We start from the raw sequence: 21469 nt of genomic DNA, 5'->3' as shown, positions 1-21469 counted from the left end.
TAGCCCCAAAAAATAAAATAATGTGCAAAATGACCTAACTTTGGTGACAAGCCCACCAAACTAGCTCATAAATGAAAGGTAAACCTCTCAAGAGGACAAATAATAATCTATGCATCTCGTGGGGCCCTCTAAGGGACCTGGTGAGGTCCATGGGTGCCACAATGAAGAATAGGACCCTCAAGAGCAGTGGGCAAGGGGTTGGTGCCTTGTAATAACCTGTGGTGCTCCAAATGACTATGGGGGCACACAAGTGTCCTCATGGGTCTCCAAACAAATCGAAGATGCTTGTAGGTTTCCCTCAAGGGCTAGGATGATAATGTAGGAGATGCCACATCATCGTAGAAGTCCTGGATCATTTGCCAAGTGTATGGTGTATAATTTGGGGTTGGTTGGGCAAGATGGATCAGGTGCATCCTCCTCATCCAATGAGTGAACCACGAACAATCTCTGAATGGCTGTGGGGATCCATGAAGTGCAATCTGCTGTTGTGGAGGTCCATGGCTCTCAACACTCACCTTATATGAGCCTATGTATCCCTCTCGAGGATTACGACCCTGTGAAGGGAGACCAAACTCGAAATGGAGACCATTTGCAATCTTTGTTAAGATCCAATGCGTCCCCTAGGATTCCAGTACAAGAAGTCATTAGAGAAATCGAGCAAATAAGCTTTCCTAATCATGGACCACAGGTGGGAACTTCATAATGGCTTGCCCTTCCATAATGGGCTTTGGGGTGTGCCAATGTCTCCTAAACTCCCAATGGGGTTAACCAAGTACCCTATTAGGTGGTTTCTGCTTCTAAAGGGGATAATATAGTCAAGGTACATCCGTCAAAAGGTGGTGGCATGTGGCAGATAGGTGAATGAGGTAGGGAATGAGAGGGGGCAACCTTGGGTCACATGCTTGGGCATAGGGGTAGCTAATAAGAGGGAAGCCCACACTTGGGTTTATAAGGTGTAGGAGGGAGAAATCGTGGTACATGAGGTGCCCCGGCCTTGATTTTTCCACCCTTCTTTATATGCCTTTTGCCTTTTTATGGTTTTCTTTGATTAACTGCTCGAGGCTTGAGGGGTTAGAGCATGATGTATAAGATATAGCAGTGAATTCCCCCTTTTAAGGTGGGGCGGTTCATTGCCCACAGGGGTTGGGACAATCATGGGTTCCTATATGATGAGGAAGGTTCATAGAACCTGTTGGAACTAGGGTGATGGCCATGATGATGGGGTAGAGCTTCATGTAATGGCTTTTTCCCACGTGCTAAATGTTTTTGTCCCAACCATCTTTTGCATTTTGTGGTACTTTTCCTGTTGAATGTGGCCATATATGCTTTTGACTTTCTTTTTAGCTGCATCAACCTCCGAGCTTCATTCCAAGCCATGACCCAAGGTGTGGGCAAGGGGAAGGGGTGAGCTGACCCTATGTGGACCCGATGGAGGAATGTGGACCCAGGTGGGAGAAGTGATGGATGGGGTAATAATGAATGGAAAGGGGGTAATATAAGTGGATAAGGGAGCGGGACCATGCAACCAAAATCAGGGTTTCCCATGAAATACCATCCCTGAAACCAAGTGGTCAGTAAAAGAGATCCCACGAGACTAGAATCCAAGGTGAAGTCCTAAAAGGGGTCTAGGGGACAAAAGCACAAACCTAGCCCATTCTTTCCGCCGAATCCCCCCATTAATCCATACCCAGAAGTGTCCATGATAAGCAAACTACAAGACTCAATTTCAAAATGACAAGGCATACCTTTAGCTTTAGGAGGCCCACCTTCAAACATACGATCATGGAAGATGGGCGAGGGACCACATGGCCGGCTCAGGTGGTAGAGAAATGACACAGTGAGCTAGTTGATCGCTGCAAGGGGCTTCTTGGAGAAATTTTTTCTCCTAGGGATATTACCCACAAAATGGTGAGTAACATAGTCCACTCCCTCTTTTGGGAGAACCCTCTTGCCACAAACTTCTTGATGTTGCCAACTGTTATCTCTTGATTAAGAAGGAAATTGTTGAGGGTTGTAGGGAATTATCAACTCCCTCTTGATCCTTGGCTCCTTACAGAAATCAATGAAGTCCATTTGTAATCTCATCAAGCTTAGATTCCTTCGTCTTTTTTTGATGTGGATGCTCATCCTCATCCTCAATATCAATTATCAATGTATGCTGCTTTCCTTTCCTTTCCTTTTTCTTGCATGAATTATAAGGGTCGGGGTTTCTTCATCTTGTGGATTCATCAAGTCGTCTAGCCACACCAATGGCTTAACTAGAAGCTAGCATCAACACCAAGACATTCCACATCCTATCAAGGAGATAAACCAAGTATGCATCCCACAAACTCTGCTTGCATCCATCATTCCAAGTCTTACTTTAGGTTTTCATGCCAAAAACCCTAGGACATTCTTTTCCAAGACTTCAATATAAGTCATAACCTCCAAGTCTTCTCTAGGGCTTACAAACCCCTTGTCCTCCAACTCTTGTACCACACAAGCATAATGACTCCAAGATGAATACATCAATATTAAAAGCACATACTTTAATACAAGTGTTATGATAGGCTCTCTTCTCGCTTTATATAAAAGTAGGTGAGGGAGGCTTTCTCCTCAGCTCCCTCTGGCTTTGGAGTAACTTCCTTCTGAAGATTTGTAATATTGTCTTCCATTCTGAGACTTGGCACCAATTGACAAGAAATAAAAATCTAGTCAAGCTGTTGAACACTTGTCTCTTAGGTTGACTTCAATGGCTGCTCTTTCAACAAAGTTCTGATTCCATGTTGAATTTTCTACAAGATGCACGGTAGAATACAATTTTCTGCTAGATAATTACTTCGTAATGATTTTCACACATTATTCTATGCCACTGATATCATTGAGCAATTACACTTCATAAAATATCAACAATAAATGCAACAAAGATAGTAAAGATCATAGAAAGATGGCCATGCACAATAGAGACAACAAATTTACCATGGGAAACCCAACCTTGGGAGAAAACCTGGGAACTTTTCTTCTAGGAGAAATTATGCTTCAGCAAGACTTACTAATCTAATTTGTATAGAAATTTGTGCCAATATCCAAGTCAAAATACTAGTAAAACCTGGTCAAATCAAGAACAAGATAGTCCCGGTCAAAACCAGTTAAATCAGTTAATTCTAGTCAAATTTTGGTTTGGTCAAATTTAGGTCTACGGTCAACTCGTCCTTGCAGTTAGATTGGGGTCAACTATGACCAGGTCCTACGGTCAAACTGCTGTTAACTGAAGCCTTGTTCTGTGTTTAATAGCGACCAAATAATGTGGTCAATTGCGACCTTCTGTGGTCAACTGTGGCCAGATCTTGCGATCAAACTACCATCAGTTGCAATCTAGTTCTGCAGTCAACTATCGAGTTGAATGACTCAGTGAAATAGCAAATAAACTCAGTCAAACTTTAGTCAACTTGTCCTCCTGCTACACGTGTGACTGCCTCTAATAGAGATGATGTTATGATGGATGATTAAAGTGAAGTGTCACATCATGATACAAGTTGAATGGGTTGAATCTTGACCAAGGGACACGCCCTTTCATGGTGGGTCCGACTTGTCCTTTTTGAGCCTACATGATGCCCAAAAAATAAAATTTAAATTTAAATTTTTATAATTCTTCATGGTAGAATTAGGTGACCACTTGGCATGTGGGAATGCCTCCCAATGCTACACAATAATCAACAAATCTCTCCAAAAGCCTGATCATGTTTATTCCACAATAACTGAATATCAACCTGATACTGTTGGCTGTTATCTGACGACTTTTCACACGTAATCAAGCATTCTATTGCACAAGCCACATCTCCATGCCTAAATATAACTTCCATTCTCTTAGCTGATATAGTTCGAAGACTGCCATTGAACATACCTCTCAACACTACCTTGCTACCATTTGATGCCCTGAATTCCATCTCTATTATCTGGTAGTTCATTGAGAACTTTCCCAACAAGTATAACCACTGTACCCTGAATATGACATTGGTATCTGCAAGAGTTACTACATAGAAGTCACTGGTGAATGTGTATTTGCCAGTGTCACGCTCAAGCATTGAATCCTCTATGTGCATGTCATGTTGTACCCATCAGCCACAAAAACGCTAAAGCCCTCAAACTCTTCTATGGTAATACCTCTCTTTGCCATTAAAGCTGCATTGATGAAATTGTGAGTTGCTCCCCCATCGACCAAAGCTATGATTCGTTGTCCTTGTATGACCCTTTGATCTTGAAGGTGTAATATCTAGGGACTACAAAGAGAGTGGCGATAGTACCACCCTTAATTCCTGTACAAGGTCTCTCATCCCCTTTAGCCTCCTCATGGGATTACTCCCCCTCTAAATTGCTAGGTTCACTGCTTGGTGATGGCATTATATCCTCTTCATTGTTGTTGTCTTACATCACCTCAATTCAATGGACCTTCCCCTTGCCCAAGCATTTGTGACCTGGTTCCCATGGCTCCTAGCAAGTGAAACAAAGTTTCTTCCTTCTTAGCTTACTTCGAGTTTTGTCATAAAGCCTATCCTTCCTAGCCAATCCCTTTGGAATGGCTTCTTATCCCTATTCTTCTGAGTGATGAGTGGTTTGGATGGAAATTTAGTTCTAGGTGCTGCATCTTCCATGTCTCGTGTCCTAGTGATGGCATCTTATAAAGTGGTGGATTTGAAGGCCTTGGCCCATCCACATAGTGGCTTGGCTGAACCCTTTGTGAAGAGCATGATCGACTGCTGTTTAGATATGTCTTTCACCACAACAACCACTCGCTGAAATTCTGAAATGTAGGCATGTGGTGTGTTGGTTTGTTTGAGCTGTGCTAGCTCCTTGAAGTGTATCTTCAAATCCTTCCTATCAAAACGGTCTATCAATCTTTGTGTGAAGTGTACGTAAGAAGTAATGCTGGCATGTCCTAGGGTGACCAATTTATGGTACCACCATTCATGAGCTTCTCCTTTCAAATGCAAGGTGGCAAATTTGATAGCCTCTACCTCCAATATTGGGTTAAGTTGGAAGTCTGTGTCTAACTTGTGTACCCAAGACCTTGCTGAGTACTTGTATGACCCACTGAAAGAGGAGATGGACAGTTTCCCAACCTTGTGCAATAGGTCATGATTCTGTTGCGTGCCTCTGTTATGATCTTGGGCCTATTTTTGTACTTAATGTTACTGAACTCCAAAAAGGACGTAGCTGAAGTCTTTTATAGAGAAATAAAAGATATATTGACCAAAATGTGGAACATGATGACCACTCCATTGCACCTTTTGGCCTATGCAGTGTATCCAAAATATTATTCTGTAGAGTTGGTAAGTGATCCAGAAAGAACCGCACCAAACAAAGACCCAAAACTCCCACAAAGATTTAAGAAAGCTTTTAGAAAGCTTTTTGTAGATCCTGAAATTGGGATTCAGATTCATTTAGAGTTTGCTCATTTTGTGGGATCAGAGGGGTTGGGTGCTGATATTGATTCTATGTGGAACAAGGCTAGATTAAGTCCAATTGATTGGTGGAACTACTATGGTGGGGAACTTTCACATATCCAAAAATTGGCCATCAAGATCTTGTCACAAGTTGCTAGTTCCTCTTTAGCAGAAAGGAACTAGAGTACATATGGCTTCATCCATTTGGTGAAGCGAAATAGATTGGGCTCCAAGAATGCTAAGGAACTAGTGTATTTGCATTCAAACCTGCGCCTTCTGTCACACAAGAGTGACGAATACAAATTTGGGATGTGGAACAAGAGTTCCTTGACTTGGATATGGCGTCAAATTCCATGTCTCATATAACTTTGTTTGAAGAGGCACCGATAGTTGATCTTCAAGTGGACATGGAAATAATGCTCCCACTCCTGAAGAGGATGTGGATCTTAATTACATGGATGAAGACATATTTGATGATATGTTAATGTAATTTATGATAATGTTTTAAACTTTTGAACAATGAACATTGAATACCATAATATGCCATATGATAGTAGATTACTAATCATAGTTCATTTTGTACTTTGTTCCAGGGAGGCCCCCCACCTCATGATCCCGTTCCCAAATTGTGCTATGGTCGGGAGCGCACTCTGGGAGCATTGCTCCTGCCGCTCTGGGAGCGAATTTTCCCGACCGCTCCCCGGTTGGAAAATTCGCTCCCGGCCGGTGGAAAGCGACGCCTGCGCTGCCGAGAGGGAGGCGACAACAGCTTAGGAGAGGGGGAAAGGGAGGGAAAAAGGGAGAGAGGGAAGGGAAGGGGGGATAAATAGACCCTCTCCCCTCCCATTATTCACTTCATCCCATTGAGAGAGCAAGAGAGTTTGAAGCAAGGAGAGGAGCTTGGTGAGAGAGGAGCTTGGAGGAGTTTGAAGAGCTTGCAAGGGGAGATTGGAGCTTGGGATTGGAGGCCAAAGAGGTAGGATCTACACTCTAATCTAGCATTTTTTTTTTTATGTTCATTGCTAGCTAAATAAATAAATAAATAAAATTCTCTATTTCCCATTCCCATTCCCATTCCATTTTTTTGTAGATTTAAAACTTCAAATTTCAAACATCATGGTTATATGGCTTGACAATTTCTTCTTCTTGGTTCCTTTTTTGGTTATTATGGTGTTGGAGAGTATAAAAAGGAGGGTTGAACATGAAGAAGAGGATGAAGAAGTGGTTATAGTGGATTTGATGAACACCCTGGAGAGGAGTACCTTGGTAAGGAGGAGAGTGAACATGATTCAACCCAAAATACTAAACAAGACCAAACCCCATTGTGGAAATATGTTACTAGGCCTGAAGTAGGGAAAGGGGGTGGAACCACTAAATTTCACTGCCCCCATTGCAACAACAATTACACAGGTTCATACACCCGTGCCAGAAGGCACCTTTGTGGGAAAAGGCCATGAGATGGAGATAAACAAATAAGAATCAAAACTTGTGCAAGTGTGTCGGTAGCAGATAGAGCCGAATACATAAGGGAAGAGGAGGAAGCCCAATACAAATCTAAAAAATCTAAGGGTTTCTTTGAACCAAGCTCACAATCACATGCACAAAGAACTCCTTCAGCATCCTCCCATGGCAGTGGATATGGAGGCACAAGGTCACCAAACATCTCTTTAAGGTGTAGAACCATATCAGATTTCCTTGATGAAGGGTGTAGGTGTTGTCACTCACTGCTAAATGTGTTTTCAGTTGCCCAGGGTGCAAAAGGGTAGCAAAGTTTGAAGCCATCTTCCAAGCCATAGAAGCTCTCAAAGCTAAATTGGTCCCCTTCCCTTGGATAGTGCTCTGAATAAGCTTTCCAATGGTATGTGGAAGTCGAAAAATGGACTTCTGGATAAGAAGTTAGAGCAGATTGAAGTTGCCCTTTGAAAGCTAGAAAACCAAGAGAAAAATACCAAGGGTAAGGCTCATTGAAAATCGCAATCGGAGTTTTTCAAAGTAGCAAGTAGGGGAGGACAGAGCAAACTTGCGATCAACGATATTAGCGACCGCAAATGTTAGAGGTCTGGGGCAAATCGATAATCAGCGGTCTTGGTAGCGACGAGGCAATCAAAGGTTCGGGATGGTCGGCAATCGGAGGTCCGGGACCATATTGCATATCGGAGGTCCATGGCCCATAGTCTATCACATATTGGAGGTCCCAACAGTCAAGAGATATCGACGATCGCAACAGCTTATCAGAAATCGGCACGCCGACGGGGTGACAACACTAAAATATTGCGATATCGCGAGTTGCGATATGATAGTGTAAATCACTGGGGAAGGCCGAAAAGCATTTAACAAAGAAATTTAGCGAAAAACCAAGGGCAGGCAGGCCCTTTCTCTCTCCTCCAGTGGGGCCACGTGGCAGAACACTATTGGATCCGATAAGAACACGTGGCATGCAAATTCAACATTTTGAGGGGTCATAAGGGGCCAAAACAAGGTGACACATGTCACCACTCACAACGTGACACGTGGTAGTGGACGACGTCACATTGACAATTGCAAATTGCAGGATGAGGCATGTTGTTATGTCCAAGTTAAAACTTTGATTGCGATCATGCGATAAAGGGGCTAGCCCACGGTCACATAAAGAACCGATCAATCAAGGGCTAAGCGCAGAAGGTGGTCGACGATCAACAATTGGCGAAACTTGAGATCACATAGCTCCAAGTTACATCCTCGAGTGCAAGTCGCCGATAAGAAACCTTCGATATAAAGGCCGAGCCCCAGGTCACAACCCTCGGTCCTATGATGCAAAAACACTGAAAGAGGTTGAAACAAAGGGAGCCAAAGGAGATCGGGACTCGCTGTTCTGTAACGTCTCTTAGCGTAAAAGTCCCAATACAACGATGACCCGATAGTGTGGTACAAAGCTTTAAAGGCGGATGGGTCAGTAGTTGAGAGTTTGAATAGAGGTATGGAGCAGTGGCAAATCGATATGGGCTAATCCTGTAGAAGCCCCTGCAACAAGAAATCCAGTACAACAATCGCCTTAGAAATGAATTCGATTGCTTCGCTGCATGTCTTCGGAGAGTAAATGGAGGTATGGGACTCAGGAAGACTTAATGGCTCAGCATGGGGCTCCACTCAGATACTCTGTAACAGGCAACCATAGTCGATCGCTATTAGCGCCAGAGAGTGGTGAATTCAGGCAGTTAAGGCGAAAGTGATAGGGACCGACCGAGCAGTAGGAAAGGCACATCGTGGTAGAGAAGTGGCCTGATCAGGGGCCTTCACAAGAACAATAGAGGGACATTTCCTCCATCATGTTTTCGTTTTCCTTTTCTTTTCCTTAGTCTCTAATTTCTGTTTATTTCCAAGAACATAATCAAATTCGAGGAAATCATCTTGGGCAGCAGAGCTATCGCACACCTAGACAGCTAGTCAATCTAACCGTTGTCCCTGGGTTGAGATATTTTGTAAATGTTGATTCAAAGCCCCCCTTCTCTGTATAAATAAAGGGGAGAAACACTTAATAGGGGTTCCGGAATTCTGCACCCGTAGTGGTCCAAATTCTTTGGTTCCATTTTGGTTCTAATTGCTTGTTCATGAGGGACTTGAGCTATAGATTGCTGAATGTAAATGGACTGGTGAATGAGACTTATTTTGAGGATTAATGAAACTCTTTGGTGATTCCAATCATGGCAATGCACAATATGTTTTCCCCTCTGTAATCTCATTCCATATATGTTTTTCTTTCTCTAAAATAGTGTGATGACGCTGATGATTGAATATTTGTTACTGAGTAGCAACAATACCTATGTTAGCTACAAATTTACTTAAGTACCTGTAATATACACATATTTGCTTGAGCTTTTGGATACAAATGTGCCCATGAGTATATGGCCTGAAACCCTGAATAGCGCTCCACTTGTGCCACTCTTTCCTCAACTCCCTCTTCCATATTTCTGCTGGAACATTGTGGCTTAGGATTTTGCATTGCAATCAGCTCTACGCAATGAGTTCCCTCCTCTCTTTCCTCCTCTTCACTTTATTGCAATGTTAATATTAAGCTGCTTGCTGTTGTGTGTCGGCCACCAGAACTAGACATTCCTCTTTAAGATTGGCCCGATTTACCCCCTGAACACTTGGATCCATGTATTGGCTTGAGTTTACCTTCATGAACGCTGATTGAACCAAGCCCCCCTTTTATTATCTTTTTTAAACTTCGTGACAATTGGAGTGCAATCGAAAGCCCCCATTGATAACCTTCCATGCACTCCTCTATTTAAGATGTCCTAAGCATTGGTCTACAATCAACCCAGAGGCTGTCTCTAGGAAGCTTTCTATGTCTCCTGAAGCACTTGTGCTATGGGGGCTAGAAAAAGCGGCAACAGTAGGAATGATGTGGGTTCAAAAGTTTACTGGTTTCTCTATGCATGTGGGTTACCATTCAATATTCTTCGCTCACCTTATTGGCATGAAATGGTTTTTGCCATAAGTGATGCCCCGAAAGGATACAAGAGCCTTGGGTATGACAAGGCTAGAACCGTTGGACTTGATCATGAAAAGCAAAAATATCACATTCTTCGAGTAGAATGACAAATTCTTGGACTTAGCATGGGGTGTCCGTTGTATCTGATGGATGGACAAATGTAAAAGGCAAGCCATTGCTAAGTGTTCTTGTTGTGTCTGTTAGTGGTTCCATCTTTTTTTAGCATATGATTACTTAGACAAATTCAAGAATGACATCAACATTGCAGAACCATTACTTGAAACTATGCAGGAGGAGACTCCTAGAAGACCACCACGACCTGCTCAGAAATTAGACATTATTCGTGGTGGCAAGAGGAAGATGTAGATGATAGATTTACTTGTCTTTTCTAGTTTCTAGTAGTTTTTATAACTGTTGACTCTTTCATATTTATTATGATATTTTTTGTAAACAATATATGACAATTTAAGTTTGAAGTTTGAAGTTGGCAATTATAACTCATTGGTAATGAATTATGAATATGATGCTTTGTGAAAGTTGAAAGTTGTTTCATTTCATTTCATGTTAGATATTATTTGTTGTAATGGTTACACTTAGCTTACAAGTACAACTTTGGTGATCAATGATGATAAATGTAATGAATTATGAATATGATGCTTCGTGAAAGTTGAAAGTTGTTTCATTTCATTTCATGTTAGATATTATTTGTTGTAATGGTTACACTTAGCTTACAAGTACAACTTTGGTGATCAATGATGATAAATGTTATATATTGAATTTTGAAAGCTTGAAACTTTAAGATTGATGAATCATGAGACTCAATATGTTGTATGTTACTAACTTGTGGACGTGGTTGATGAAGATTATAACTTCTAGATGATTGTTGTTATATGGTTCAACCTATGTTTTTTTTATATTTAATTCATCATTCTACATGTTTTTGTTGACATATATGCATCAAAATATAAAAAATATATATTATATAAAAAAGGCTCCTGGATTCGCTCCCAAACCGGGGGCTTCTGAAAATGTCGCTCCCGCTCCAAAGTAGCCTTGCTTTGTTCTATGTAATGCACAATATTAATTTTGGTGATGACGTCATCATGTTGATGATTGAAATTTGAAACAAAAACTTGATGATATGTTGAATCATGAATGTTGTAATAATTACTAATGATGATGACAACGTTTATACTGAATTGATGATGATGATTTGTTTATGTTGAATTCATGATGAGGATTATGTATTTTTAGATATAGAATCTAGATTCTAAAAGATGAATGGTGATATGAAATTATTATTTTGTTATATGTGCGTGTGCGTGTGTGTTTGTCGTTTCCTCGCCGTATCATACCCAGATTTTTTGAAAATTTGTCGTATCTGTTTCAAACCCCATATCCATATCCGTGTCAGTGCAACTTAGGTTGAAACCATGCAATGGGCTAATTCACTGTATGTGAATGGCCTTGACATGGTAAGATTCAATAATAGCTGGAATAGAGCTACAATAGGGACAACATCACATAGAGTCACCTCCTTTCAAACACATTTATTTAGCTTCATTAAAAGCAAAGTTCCTGGGTTTGTGTTTGCATTTGGATTTGGGGACAACGGAATTTGAAAACGGTGTTGGAGAATGCAATAGGGCAACTATTAATTGAATTTCTCCTTAATCTTAATAATTGCTTGTGAAGTTTATTTATCTTCTTGTGTTTCTTTATTAGATCTTCTTCATCAAGCAATTATCAAGTGAAAAAACAATAAAGACAATGCACACAGAAATTAGGCTCCAAACCAGGGCAAAACTCTTCCAAGGGGAAAACCCATAAAATATCCTCTTCTTATAAGATCTGCTTCAAATGAGAAAACCAAGACCCCAACCCTAGACCAAGTCCTCCTCCAAGCACCAAGTTAGCACTCCAAGAAGCTCTTTCGATCAAGTTAGAAATCAACCACGATAACAATAGTCAATCTTGCTTCAACCAACTTCTTGCTTCAACTTCGGTCCCCAGTTTTGACCTGCAACTTTGACCTACAACTTCGACCCTGTAGCAGTTGCAGAAACCCTTATTTTGGCACATGTTAGCTCTTCAAGAAGACTTCCCTCAAACAAGGCAAGGTCTCCCAAGTTGTTAAAATTGGTAGCTAGGGCCAAACTCCATGTGGGTCATCTTATTTATGGCAGCTGATATTTTTCTTGGATCCCCCTCATCGATAGGTGTAGGATTGATCTAAAGATCATACGATTTCGATAAGTATTCATGGAGTTATGAATTTATTTGGGTTATAAGACAATTCCTCAAGGTCGGCCAACAACTAAATAAACCCCACATGTGCTCAACGTTTTAGTATAAATAGAGGTGGCCTTCAAGTCATTTCAACACACTTGGGATCTCACTTGTCTTTGGGTTTTAGTAGGAGGAGAGATCCTAAGGAATAACATTGCCTTGATCCAGAGGGCAGAAAGTTGGAACTGCCGGAAAAGCCGAAACTGCTGGAAAAGCCGGAAACGCTGGAATTGTCAGAAAAGTTGGAAATGCCAGAAAAACCGGAAAAGCTGAAATTGCCGGAAAAGCTGGAAATGTCGGAAAAGTCGGAAAAGCTAGAAATGCCGGAAAAGCCGGAACTGTCGAAAAAGCCGGAACCGCTGAAAAAGCTGGAGCTGTTGGGACTGTCGGAATTGCCGGGAACAACTGGAAATGCCGGAACTGCTGGGAACAGCCGGCACTGCCAGAACTGCCAAAACAACCGGAGCATCTATTTCCGAAGGAGAGCAACATGCAAGGGACAACTAACTAACATTGAGATAGTTGTATGGTACTTAGCAGCAAATACAGCAAGCATGCAATGTTACAGCTAGCATGCAAGGGACAACTAGCATGCAACAACAAGCATGCTAGGGACAACAAGCAAGCAAGGGACAATAAGCAAGCAAGGTGCAACCAACACATACGTTAGGATGGCAACATGGTGCAACAATGGCACATAATGCAGTACAATGATGGGTACAATCATGATTAATGAAGCGTGGTGAGATGCAGCATAGTGATGATGGGTGCAACATGGTGCAGGGCGGTGAGGTACAGCATGATGACGAAATGCAGCACAATGGTAGGTGAAGGAGTCACCTTGGAGAATTAGTTGATGCAACATGTCTTCAACTGATCTCATGTATTATCTTCTTAGAGATGATCTATGCTCTTACCTAGATAAGTCAAAGTGTTGACTTCTGTTGTAAACGCACTATCTCTCTCTCTCTCCCTGCTGAACTATTGAAGAACATGTAAGAAGAATTGATCAAGGGTTTCCCCACATTGGGGTTTGTCCCTGGCTAGCGCCACATCTTGTGTCCTCTTGTCTTGGCTTGTCTTCTGTGATTTATGTTTATGTTCTATCTGCAGTTTACTTTAATGCTGATGTGATTGCTAATTTGGAAAAGATATTGAGCTAATTGTGAAAATTGAAATAAATTGCTCTAAGCATAGAACATACCTAAAATTAACACAAGTCAAACTAGATCAAAACAGAGTATTGAGCTCTCTTGTAACTTGGATCTGCAATTCGGCCTCCTGCAATTCATACCTGCAATTTTTCGGCCTCTCTTGAAGCTGCAGATGCCAGAAAACCTAACCTTTGCACATGTGAGAGAATAAAGCCCAAAAACAAAATTTCTTCGTTCTTCTTGCCTTGTAGACCTTCACACTTGCTTCCTTGATGTTGCTAGCTTCAGATTGAATTTCTTGATGTGAGAGTTCGAATTGGTGCTAAATGAGGTCGACGTTGCTTCTATTTATACACATCTGTAGGGTTCGAATTCTTTCTTTTGTGCCGACTTGTCATTTCCTAGGCCGACTTGTGTTTGGAGGTTTCTAGGACTTTCTGGACTCAAAATCTATGTATTTTACATGTTACATCTTGCCCAATACGATCTTATATAAATAAGAAAGACTCTTTTGACTCAAAAAAAATATTCCTTTTGACATAACAAATCCTAGAAGCATAAAGAACATGCTTGACCTAGATGACCATCAAAATGGAGCATTAAACTCATGCTCAAAATAATATTTTTCTTTCTTCTTTTTCTTGTAACATAAGATATACATAATGATTTGAGTACATTGACAATTATGAAGACCGAAACTAGTTACATTTTCCAACAAAAGGTTCATTAGTGCAAAACATATGATAAAATTTTCCATTAAGTTTGATCATGACAATCAATATAAATAATATGTGAAATTAAATGTCACGACTCTCTCTCTCTCTCTCTCTATATATATATATATATAGATATATTATCTTTTAAGTTTTAACATATATTTTCAAAACTTATAAAAAGTTGCGCATAGCCATTTAAATTTGCCACTGCTTGAGACTCAACAAAATTTGGGCTTTTCTGAAAAGCTTCGCCCTGCACGGTGACTAAGCACCCATGGAAAGGGTCACTTAGACAAGACAACACATGTAGAACTTGCACAGGTCAATGAATGATGTTTTCTGAACTCAAATCAAATTATGATCATAGAAAACTAGAGAATAAGCAGGTCGGTGAGATCCTGTCTGCCAATTTTTGTTGTTGTGGGTTGATCTGAACTTTTAAAGCTTGGAAGGTTCTTGAAAGCAAGTTACAGACCAAGCCACAATAATTTGTCCCTCTATTTTCAAGCTATTTTACGTGCTTATGATTGTTGTATATTTAGTACCATTGCTTTATATTTAGCTCTAGGTGCCCTTCTAGTTTTTTGCTGTATTTACTATTATTTATCTGTTGTTCTTCTGTTGCTTGGGATCATAGTCGAGAGGTCCTAGAAGAAAAAACATGAGAACGCATAAGTTTTTTTAATCTACTATAGCTGTCTTTGTATCTATTGTGGTTGAAATGTAGATGAGCCTTTGTTGCTAACTCTGCTTGCCTGACCTGGTTAGATTGAGTTTCACATTAGTTAATTGGAGCATCTATTGCAACAAATAGTGTACCAAGCACTTTTCGTGTTGGAAGAGCACTAGTTAGTTTATCATGAATATTTGTGTTCTTGACTTTGGTATGTTTAATTTTTTAATACCTTTATTGGGAAGCCATGAAGAAAATGCATTTAGTGATTACTGCTTATATCTAGTGTATGGCATGAAATGGAGGTCCACTTTCAACTAAATTGCTAGTGTTCCATGGGGACGTGTCCCCTAGGGTGGGGGACGCACCCCGACGCTCCCCCACGCTCCGGGGATGGGGGAACTCCTGGGGAAACTTTTCCCCCACGCCCCCTTTTTGGGGAAACTCTGGGAAACTTTGGGGGGGATGTTTTTCTGGTGGCGAAATGCGACTCCTTTGCAAGGGGGATGCCGAGGGGACGCATATGCGTCCCCCCATTTTTTTGTCTAATAATTTTTTTAAAACATTAAAAATAAAAAAAAAATACAAATTTAAATATATGAAAAAATAAAATAAAAATAAAAAACGAAAAAATGAAACTATATTAAAACTAAAATTTGTCAAAACTTGAATTTAAAAAAAAAAAATTATATTAAAATTTAAAACTAAAAAAAAATTAAAAACAATAACAAAAAAAAGTATATTAAAACTTAAAACTTAATATTTATTAATATTATTTAGTACTTTTTGAGAAATTTATTGGTATTTCGTTGCTCAGTGCTTTCTATGTTTACTTTTAGTTTAGTATTCTATGGCTATTTTAAACTTCAACATAATGTCATTGTCATTGTCATATGATGAATTTACCTTTTATCGTTTTTGAAAATTTGATGCGCACTGCATAATTTCAATTGTCAAATGATGAATTTATTAATTTAATTGTACCTTGCATCACGCCAAATGATGAATTTAGATGGAACATTGCATAATGTCAAATGATGGATTCAATTTACTAATTTACTTTTATTTACAATTCATAAATGTCAAATGATCGTTGATAATTCATAAATGATAATACTCTAATATGTAATGATAATCATATTTAGTCTTTAGATGTACATTTCATAATTATTAAGATTTTCTATTTAGTTATTGACATATTTTTGGGATTTTATTTTTTTATTTTTATATATTAAATTTTTAATAATTAATAATTTTATAATTTTTATGACTTTGACATCCCCCCGTTTCCCCGAAAATTCTCTAAATTTTGGGGTTGCTAATATACGTTCCCATTGTGTGTATCCCCGCTCCCACGTTTCCCTGTCCTGGAAACTCGGCGGAACATTGTAAATTGCATTGGTTTGTTTTGAATATAATAGTCACATTTTTGCATGTCACACTAACCTAGAATGGGAAGAGCACTTAGCGGTTGTCCATGCCCTCCCGTACTTTTTATTTGATGGTCCTGAGTGAAAGCCTCAAAAAACATTAAATCAGTGTTTGGTTTTAATTAGATTAGACTGGAGTGGATTAGGCATCTTTTGTTGGTCTGTATTCCTAACAAACGCTGATGCATAATGTTGTGACGGTTTCATTGGAAAAGGCATTCTATGGTATTAATATTTTTTGGATTATACCTTATTTATTTTTTATTTTCTCAGGAACATAGTTGCCATAGGATCTGCAGCCCACGTGAGAGCTCCTTGTAGTCTAAAAGATTGTTGTGGGATTGAGCGGTGCAAACATATAGATGGAAGGGGATTTGTCAGAAGAGCTTAGAGTCAGTGTTTCAAGTACCCTTAGTTCTTCAACTCATGGTTCTGTGCAAGATGATTATGATGTTATAGGGGACCTTTATGTTTGGGGTGAAATGATTTGGGATGGCTCTTGTATTTTTGGGACAGACAAAATGGAAGCTAGTTCTGGTGTTAAAACTTGCTTGCTCCAACCAAAGCAATTGGATTCAGCATTATTTCTAGATGTGCAACACATTGCTTGTAGAGGAAGACATGCCGCTCTGATTACCAAAAAAGGAGAACTTTTCACATGGGGTGAGGCATCTGGTGGTCGACTTGGCCACGCTGTGGGTGCAGATGTTTCTCAACCACAATTAGTTGATGCTTTAGCAAACCATACTGTTACATTTGTTGCATGTGGTGAACACCACACATGTGCAATTACCAAGACTGGTGAACTGTACACATGGGGTGATAGTACTCATCATGTTGGTCTTCTGGGGCATGGGAACAGTGTTGGTTGTTGGATTCCCAGGAGAGTCTCTGGTTTTTTAGAGGGTGTCAAAATCAACTATGTTGCTTGTGGAGTGTGGCATGTTGCTTTAATCACTACAGGTGGGAAGTTGTTTACTTTTGGTGATGGAACATTTGGTGTCCTCGGGCATGGAGATTGTAAAACTATCACTTTCCCTAGAGAAGTGGAGGGCTTGAAGGGCTTAAAGACTGTTCGTGTGGCTTGTGGTGTGTGGCATACAGCTGCAGTGGTACAGGTTAGGCAGGAATGTTCCAGTGCAATCAATTGCTTCAGTGGAAAACTATTCACTTGGGGTGATGGAGATAAGGGTCGTCTTGGTCATGGGGATAGGGAAAATAAGCTTTTTCCCATTTGTGTGTCAACACTAAAAGAATATAACATACAGGAAGTTGCTTGTGGGCACACTCTTACAGCTGCTCTGGCATCCGGTCAAGTGTTTACGATGGGAAGCAGTTCTTATGGACAGCTTGGTACCCTTCACCCGAAAGATATGCTACCTAATTTAGTAGAGGGAAAGTTGGTAGAAGAAACAGTTGAGGAGGTTGCTTGTGGAGCATATCATGTAGCAGTTTTGACAGCTAAGAAAGAAGTGTATACATGGGGGAAGGGGGCCAGTGGAAGGCTTGGCCATGGAAATATGGGAGATTGCAGGACCCCAACACTTGTTGAGGCTTTAAAGAACAAACAAGTGAAAAAAATTGCATGTGGATCCAATTTCACTGCAGCTATTTGCCTTCATAAGAGGGTTTCAGGTGCAATGTGCTCTGGGTGCAGACAGTCTTTTGGATTGACCAGAAAGCGCCACAACTGCCACCATTGTGGACTAGTATACTGCCATTCCTGTAGTCATAAGAAGGTTATGAAGGCAGCATTTCCTCCAAATACAAATAAGACATACCGTGTATGCCATGCCTGTTATTTGAAATTGAATAGAGGATTGGAAACCAGCACAACTTTACATAATAACAGAAAAGAGAATTTGGACAAGCCAGAAACCAAAATCCCAAGGACACCGTGGCTTACTGGTTTTGAACAGTTCAAATGGCTTGAAGGAAAGTCTCAAACTAAGCATGGTAAAAAGTATAATCAACCAGTGCACAGTGGAGCTGCAGAACTCCCAGCCTTGTTACAATTGAATGACCTTAACTTATTAAGTTGTGATCTATCAGACATGGTATCGAAAATACATCTTACACCTTATCCTCCGGTTGAAAATATTTCAAGAGCTGTTTCACCATTTTTAACACAGTCAAGTCCACCTCAACCTGCAACATCAATTCCTGCATTGACTGGCCTTGCTTCACCCAAATGCATTGTTGACAATCTGAGAATTAAAAACAATCTTTTGTCCCAGGAGGTGCTGAAGTTGAGATCTCAGGTAATTGCTTTTTATTTCAGTACATTTCAGCTTGTAATGCCTGATAGTTCCTAAATGGAAACCAGACAATTTTGTCAATATGTAATCCTTTATAGGCATATTTAGGGTGAACAGATAGTGACATTTCATCAATGGTTATGGTAATGTCCAGGTTGAAAGCCTAACAAAGCTATGCCAGCGTCAAGAAAATGAGTTACAGCAGACTGCTAAGCTCATAAAAGAAAGCACCATATTGGCCACAGAAGAATCTATTAAATATACAGCCACGAAGGAGGTTATCAGGTCCCTGACCGTACAGGTATCTTTTGATGGCCTTAACATGGGGGCATTCCTACTCTTATTGGGAGTTACTATATCGAGTTTGTTTTTCTGTTTTGTTCTATCTATTGCTTAGACAATGGTGGGCCATCACAATGTTCTGACCGGGAAGTAATATATAGAGTTTTGCTCTTTCTAATATGTCATATGCATTACTTAGATCAAAGGTATTTATCTTGTTCAGTGTTTCTGTTCTGGTCTTTGACAAAAAACATGAAATTATAACAATACCATCCAGACACTTTAATATCCCTTACGGAAAATTACCCTTAGGGTTGGAGAGAGTACACGACAAAATTTGTGTTCTAACAGTACACCTTCAATTTTGCAATCAGAAATAATATTGAATGCACAAACAGTGTAAACAAGTAATTGATCCCACTAACAATTCATAAAATGAAGCCAATTCAACATGCGGGTTGCAAATCCATAATCCTTCCAATAACTCACTGAAATTTTTTTTTTTTTTCTGAATATGACTACTTCTATTAACTGTGTAAAACATATATACAAAAAGATTACATAGGGCAAGGTTTAAGATTTCTCAGTCTCTTTGGCCTTGCCCACATTGCAGCACCCGCGAGCTCTATTACATGACACTGATAAACTGTCCATGGCTGGACTGAACAGAAGAAACACATAAACATATTGACACTTGGACACAGACATATAACATTGAACACATACATTGGACACTTGGACAGGAAGGCCGACATATGGAAATTGAGACAAAAATCCAAAAATACCATAGCAACATCATTCTTCATTCGTAGACTGGAGCTGCTCTTTAATTCGGCATCCGAAGTGAAGCGTGTTCTCAGAATCCGAGAGCTGGATGATTTTGTGAGGACTGTCATTTCTGGCAAGTTCCCTTGGACCTGGCCAGGGAGCCGCATGCACCAGGGAATCAGCAACATAATCCAAATTGAAATCTAAGTCCTCCATTTTCTGTTTTCCTTTGCTCAAATCCGGCGGATGAAGGTTTACGGGAACCGAGGGGCCTGCGTCTGGATTCATATGGAGGCCTGGTCTTTCCAGTTTCCTCTCTCCTGCAGTATACGGAACAGACCATCCCATCCCCGGTACAAGCACAGGCTGAACTCCTCCGCTCTCTCCACCCATGGGCAGGCAGGCAATAGGGGATTCATCCCTGCTGTTGTGCTGCTTTTGTTGCTGAGGCTCCAAATCATGTTCAACTTCAATTGTCACAATCAGAGAGGAATTAACATGCGGACAGGGGAGGCGATACCTGAGAATTGGAAGCTCCCTGCGACTGTCTCCCTCAGCTGGGCTACTCTCCCTCTGCCCTCCCACTTCGTCGTTGCTGTCCTGAAACCAACGAGGATGGGAGGTGACCTCAATTGAGGAAGAGGGGGAGTGATGGTCATCTCTCGGCGGAGCGCGTCCCTGAATTCCTCCTCTCCTGCTACCCATTCGCAGCCTGTCTCGCGGCATGCTGTCACCGTCAATGCTCTGGATAGTCGCCCAAATCAACGCTGCTCCCAGTGGCAGGTCCGAATGCGGCCTCCAATCTCGCTCAGGAACCAGAACCAGTCCTGAGGGCTCGTTCCACGAGCGGGCGACCAGTGCCCCTTGCCAGAACGCACTCCTAATTCCTAAATCTTCCTCACAGACCTTACCAACCCAGTGACAAAGCAAATGCATCTGGCGTACCCAATGACCCTGCAAATTCACCTCGCTAACAGCAAGGAATGTCAACCAAACGTTCAACAGAGAACTCACCGTCGTTTTCCCTGTGCTCTCCGCCGTCTCACCTTTGCCAGGTTCCCACCTCGGCTCTGCTTTCACCTTGCGGCGAGCACAGAGGAGGGTCACAGAACCAGACGCGCTTGTAACCTGCAAACCCGCCATACTCTTCCACTTAACCTCCTTCCTCCCTCGCATGCTTACCTGCTTCCCTCGAGCCGAGAGGACTGGCATTAATGCCATCCCCTTGCCAGCCTCCGCCTTATTTACTCCCCTTGAATTTCTTGCAACGTGGTACCGTCCCACCTTGAGGTCTTGACACCCGGCCACGTGATGGCCCGTGCCACTCTTGCTTGTCTTAATCACCCGCATCCGGGTCAATAACTCACTGAAATTTAGTTTCACAAACTAATGCTAATTGCATCAGCAGACCCTACTGACCTTGTACACTAAGCTGCCTCAGATTAGGTCTTGTTGACTGCCTGTGATGTATTTGTCCTGCTCCTATTCCTTGTAGCTTGTTTGTTTATTTCTGCTACCAGCAACCTCTGGAATCATACCTTTGTGAAAATTCCTCAACCGGAATCCTTACTGCAGCAACTGATGATATTACTCCTATTTGTTAAATTCCTTTAAACAAATTACTTGCAGTTTCCTACTCCAAATATCGTAATACATATGCTGCAGCCTTCACTTAATTAAATATTATGCGGAAACAAGAGACCGAGCAAAAAAGAAAATACAACACAATAGACACCGGTATTTTTCGACAAATGTCCCCGGAAAAATCCAATGTGGGAAAACTAGTGCAGTAGCTCTGAGGATTTTATATTATTAAGTAGTAGTTTTTGAATACAACTCTGGATGCCCTTTCGGCAATCTAGTTACAGAGAAAATAAACTAGCAGAAAACTTAGTGAGATTACCTCACTCTACCCAGCAATTCCCGCTATTCTGGCAACTGCACTGACTGTCCCCAGCTATCTTTGCGCTGGCCCTGCGTAGGCCCTGAGTTAGCCTCATTA

General features: G+C 41.0%; 1 protein-coding gene across 8 annotated transcripts in view; it reads left to right on the top strand.

The window, feature by feature from the left end:
* The window catches only part of LOC149203935 (PH, RCC1 and FYVE domains-containing protein 1-like), a 74385-nt gene that overhangs the window by 19820 nt on the left and 33096 nt on the right, over positions 1–21469 (top strand). For all 8 annotated transcript variants that reach the window (XM_089403627.1, XM_089403622.1, XM_089403621.1 and 5 more), the window contains 2 exons: positions 16433–18420; positions 18572–18718. In XM_089403627.1, the coding sequence (XP_089259753.1) occupies positions 16522–18420; positions 18572–18718 (2046 nt within the window). In that variant the 5' untranslated portion in view covers positions 16433–16521. The remainder of the gene's footprint in view (positions 1–16432; positions 18421–18571; positions 18719–21469) is intronic.

Source organism: Pinus tabuliformis, chromosome 2_1, assembly GCF_031772625.1.
Source record: "Pinus tabuliformis cultivar Carrire ecotype Pingquan chromosome 2_1, CPIR1, whole genome shotgun sequence".
NCBI lineage: Eukaryota > Viridiplantae > Streptophyta > Pinopsida > Pinales > Pinaceae > Pinus > Pinus tabuliformis.
This window is presented reverse-complemented; position numbering and strand designations above follow the sequence as displayed.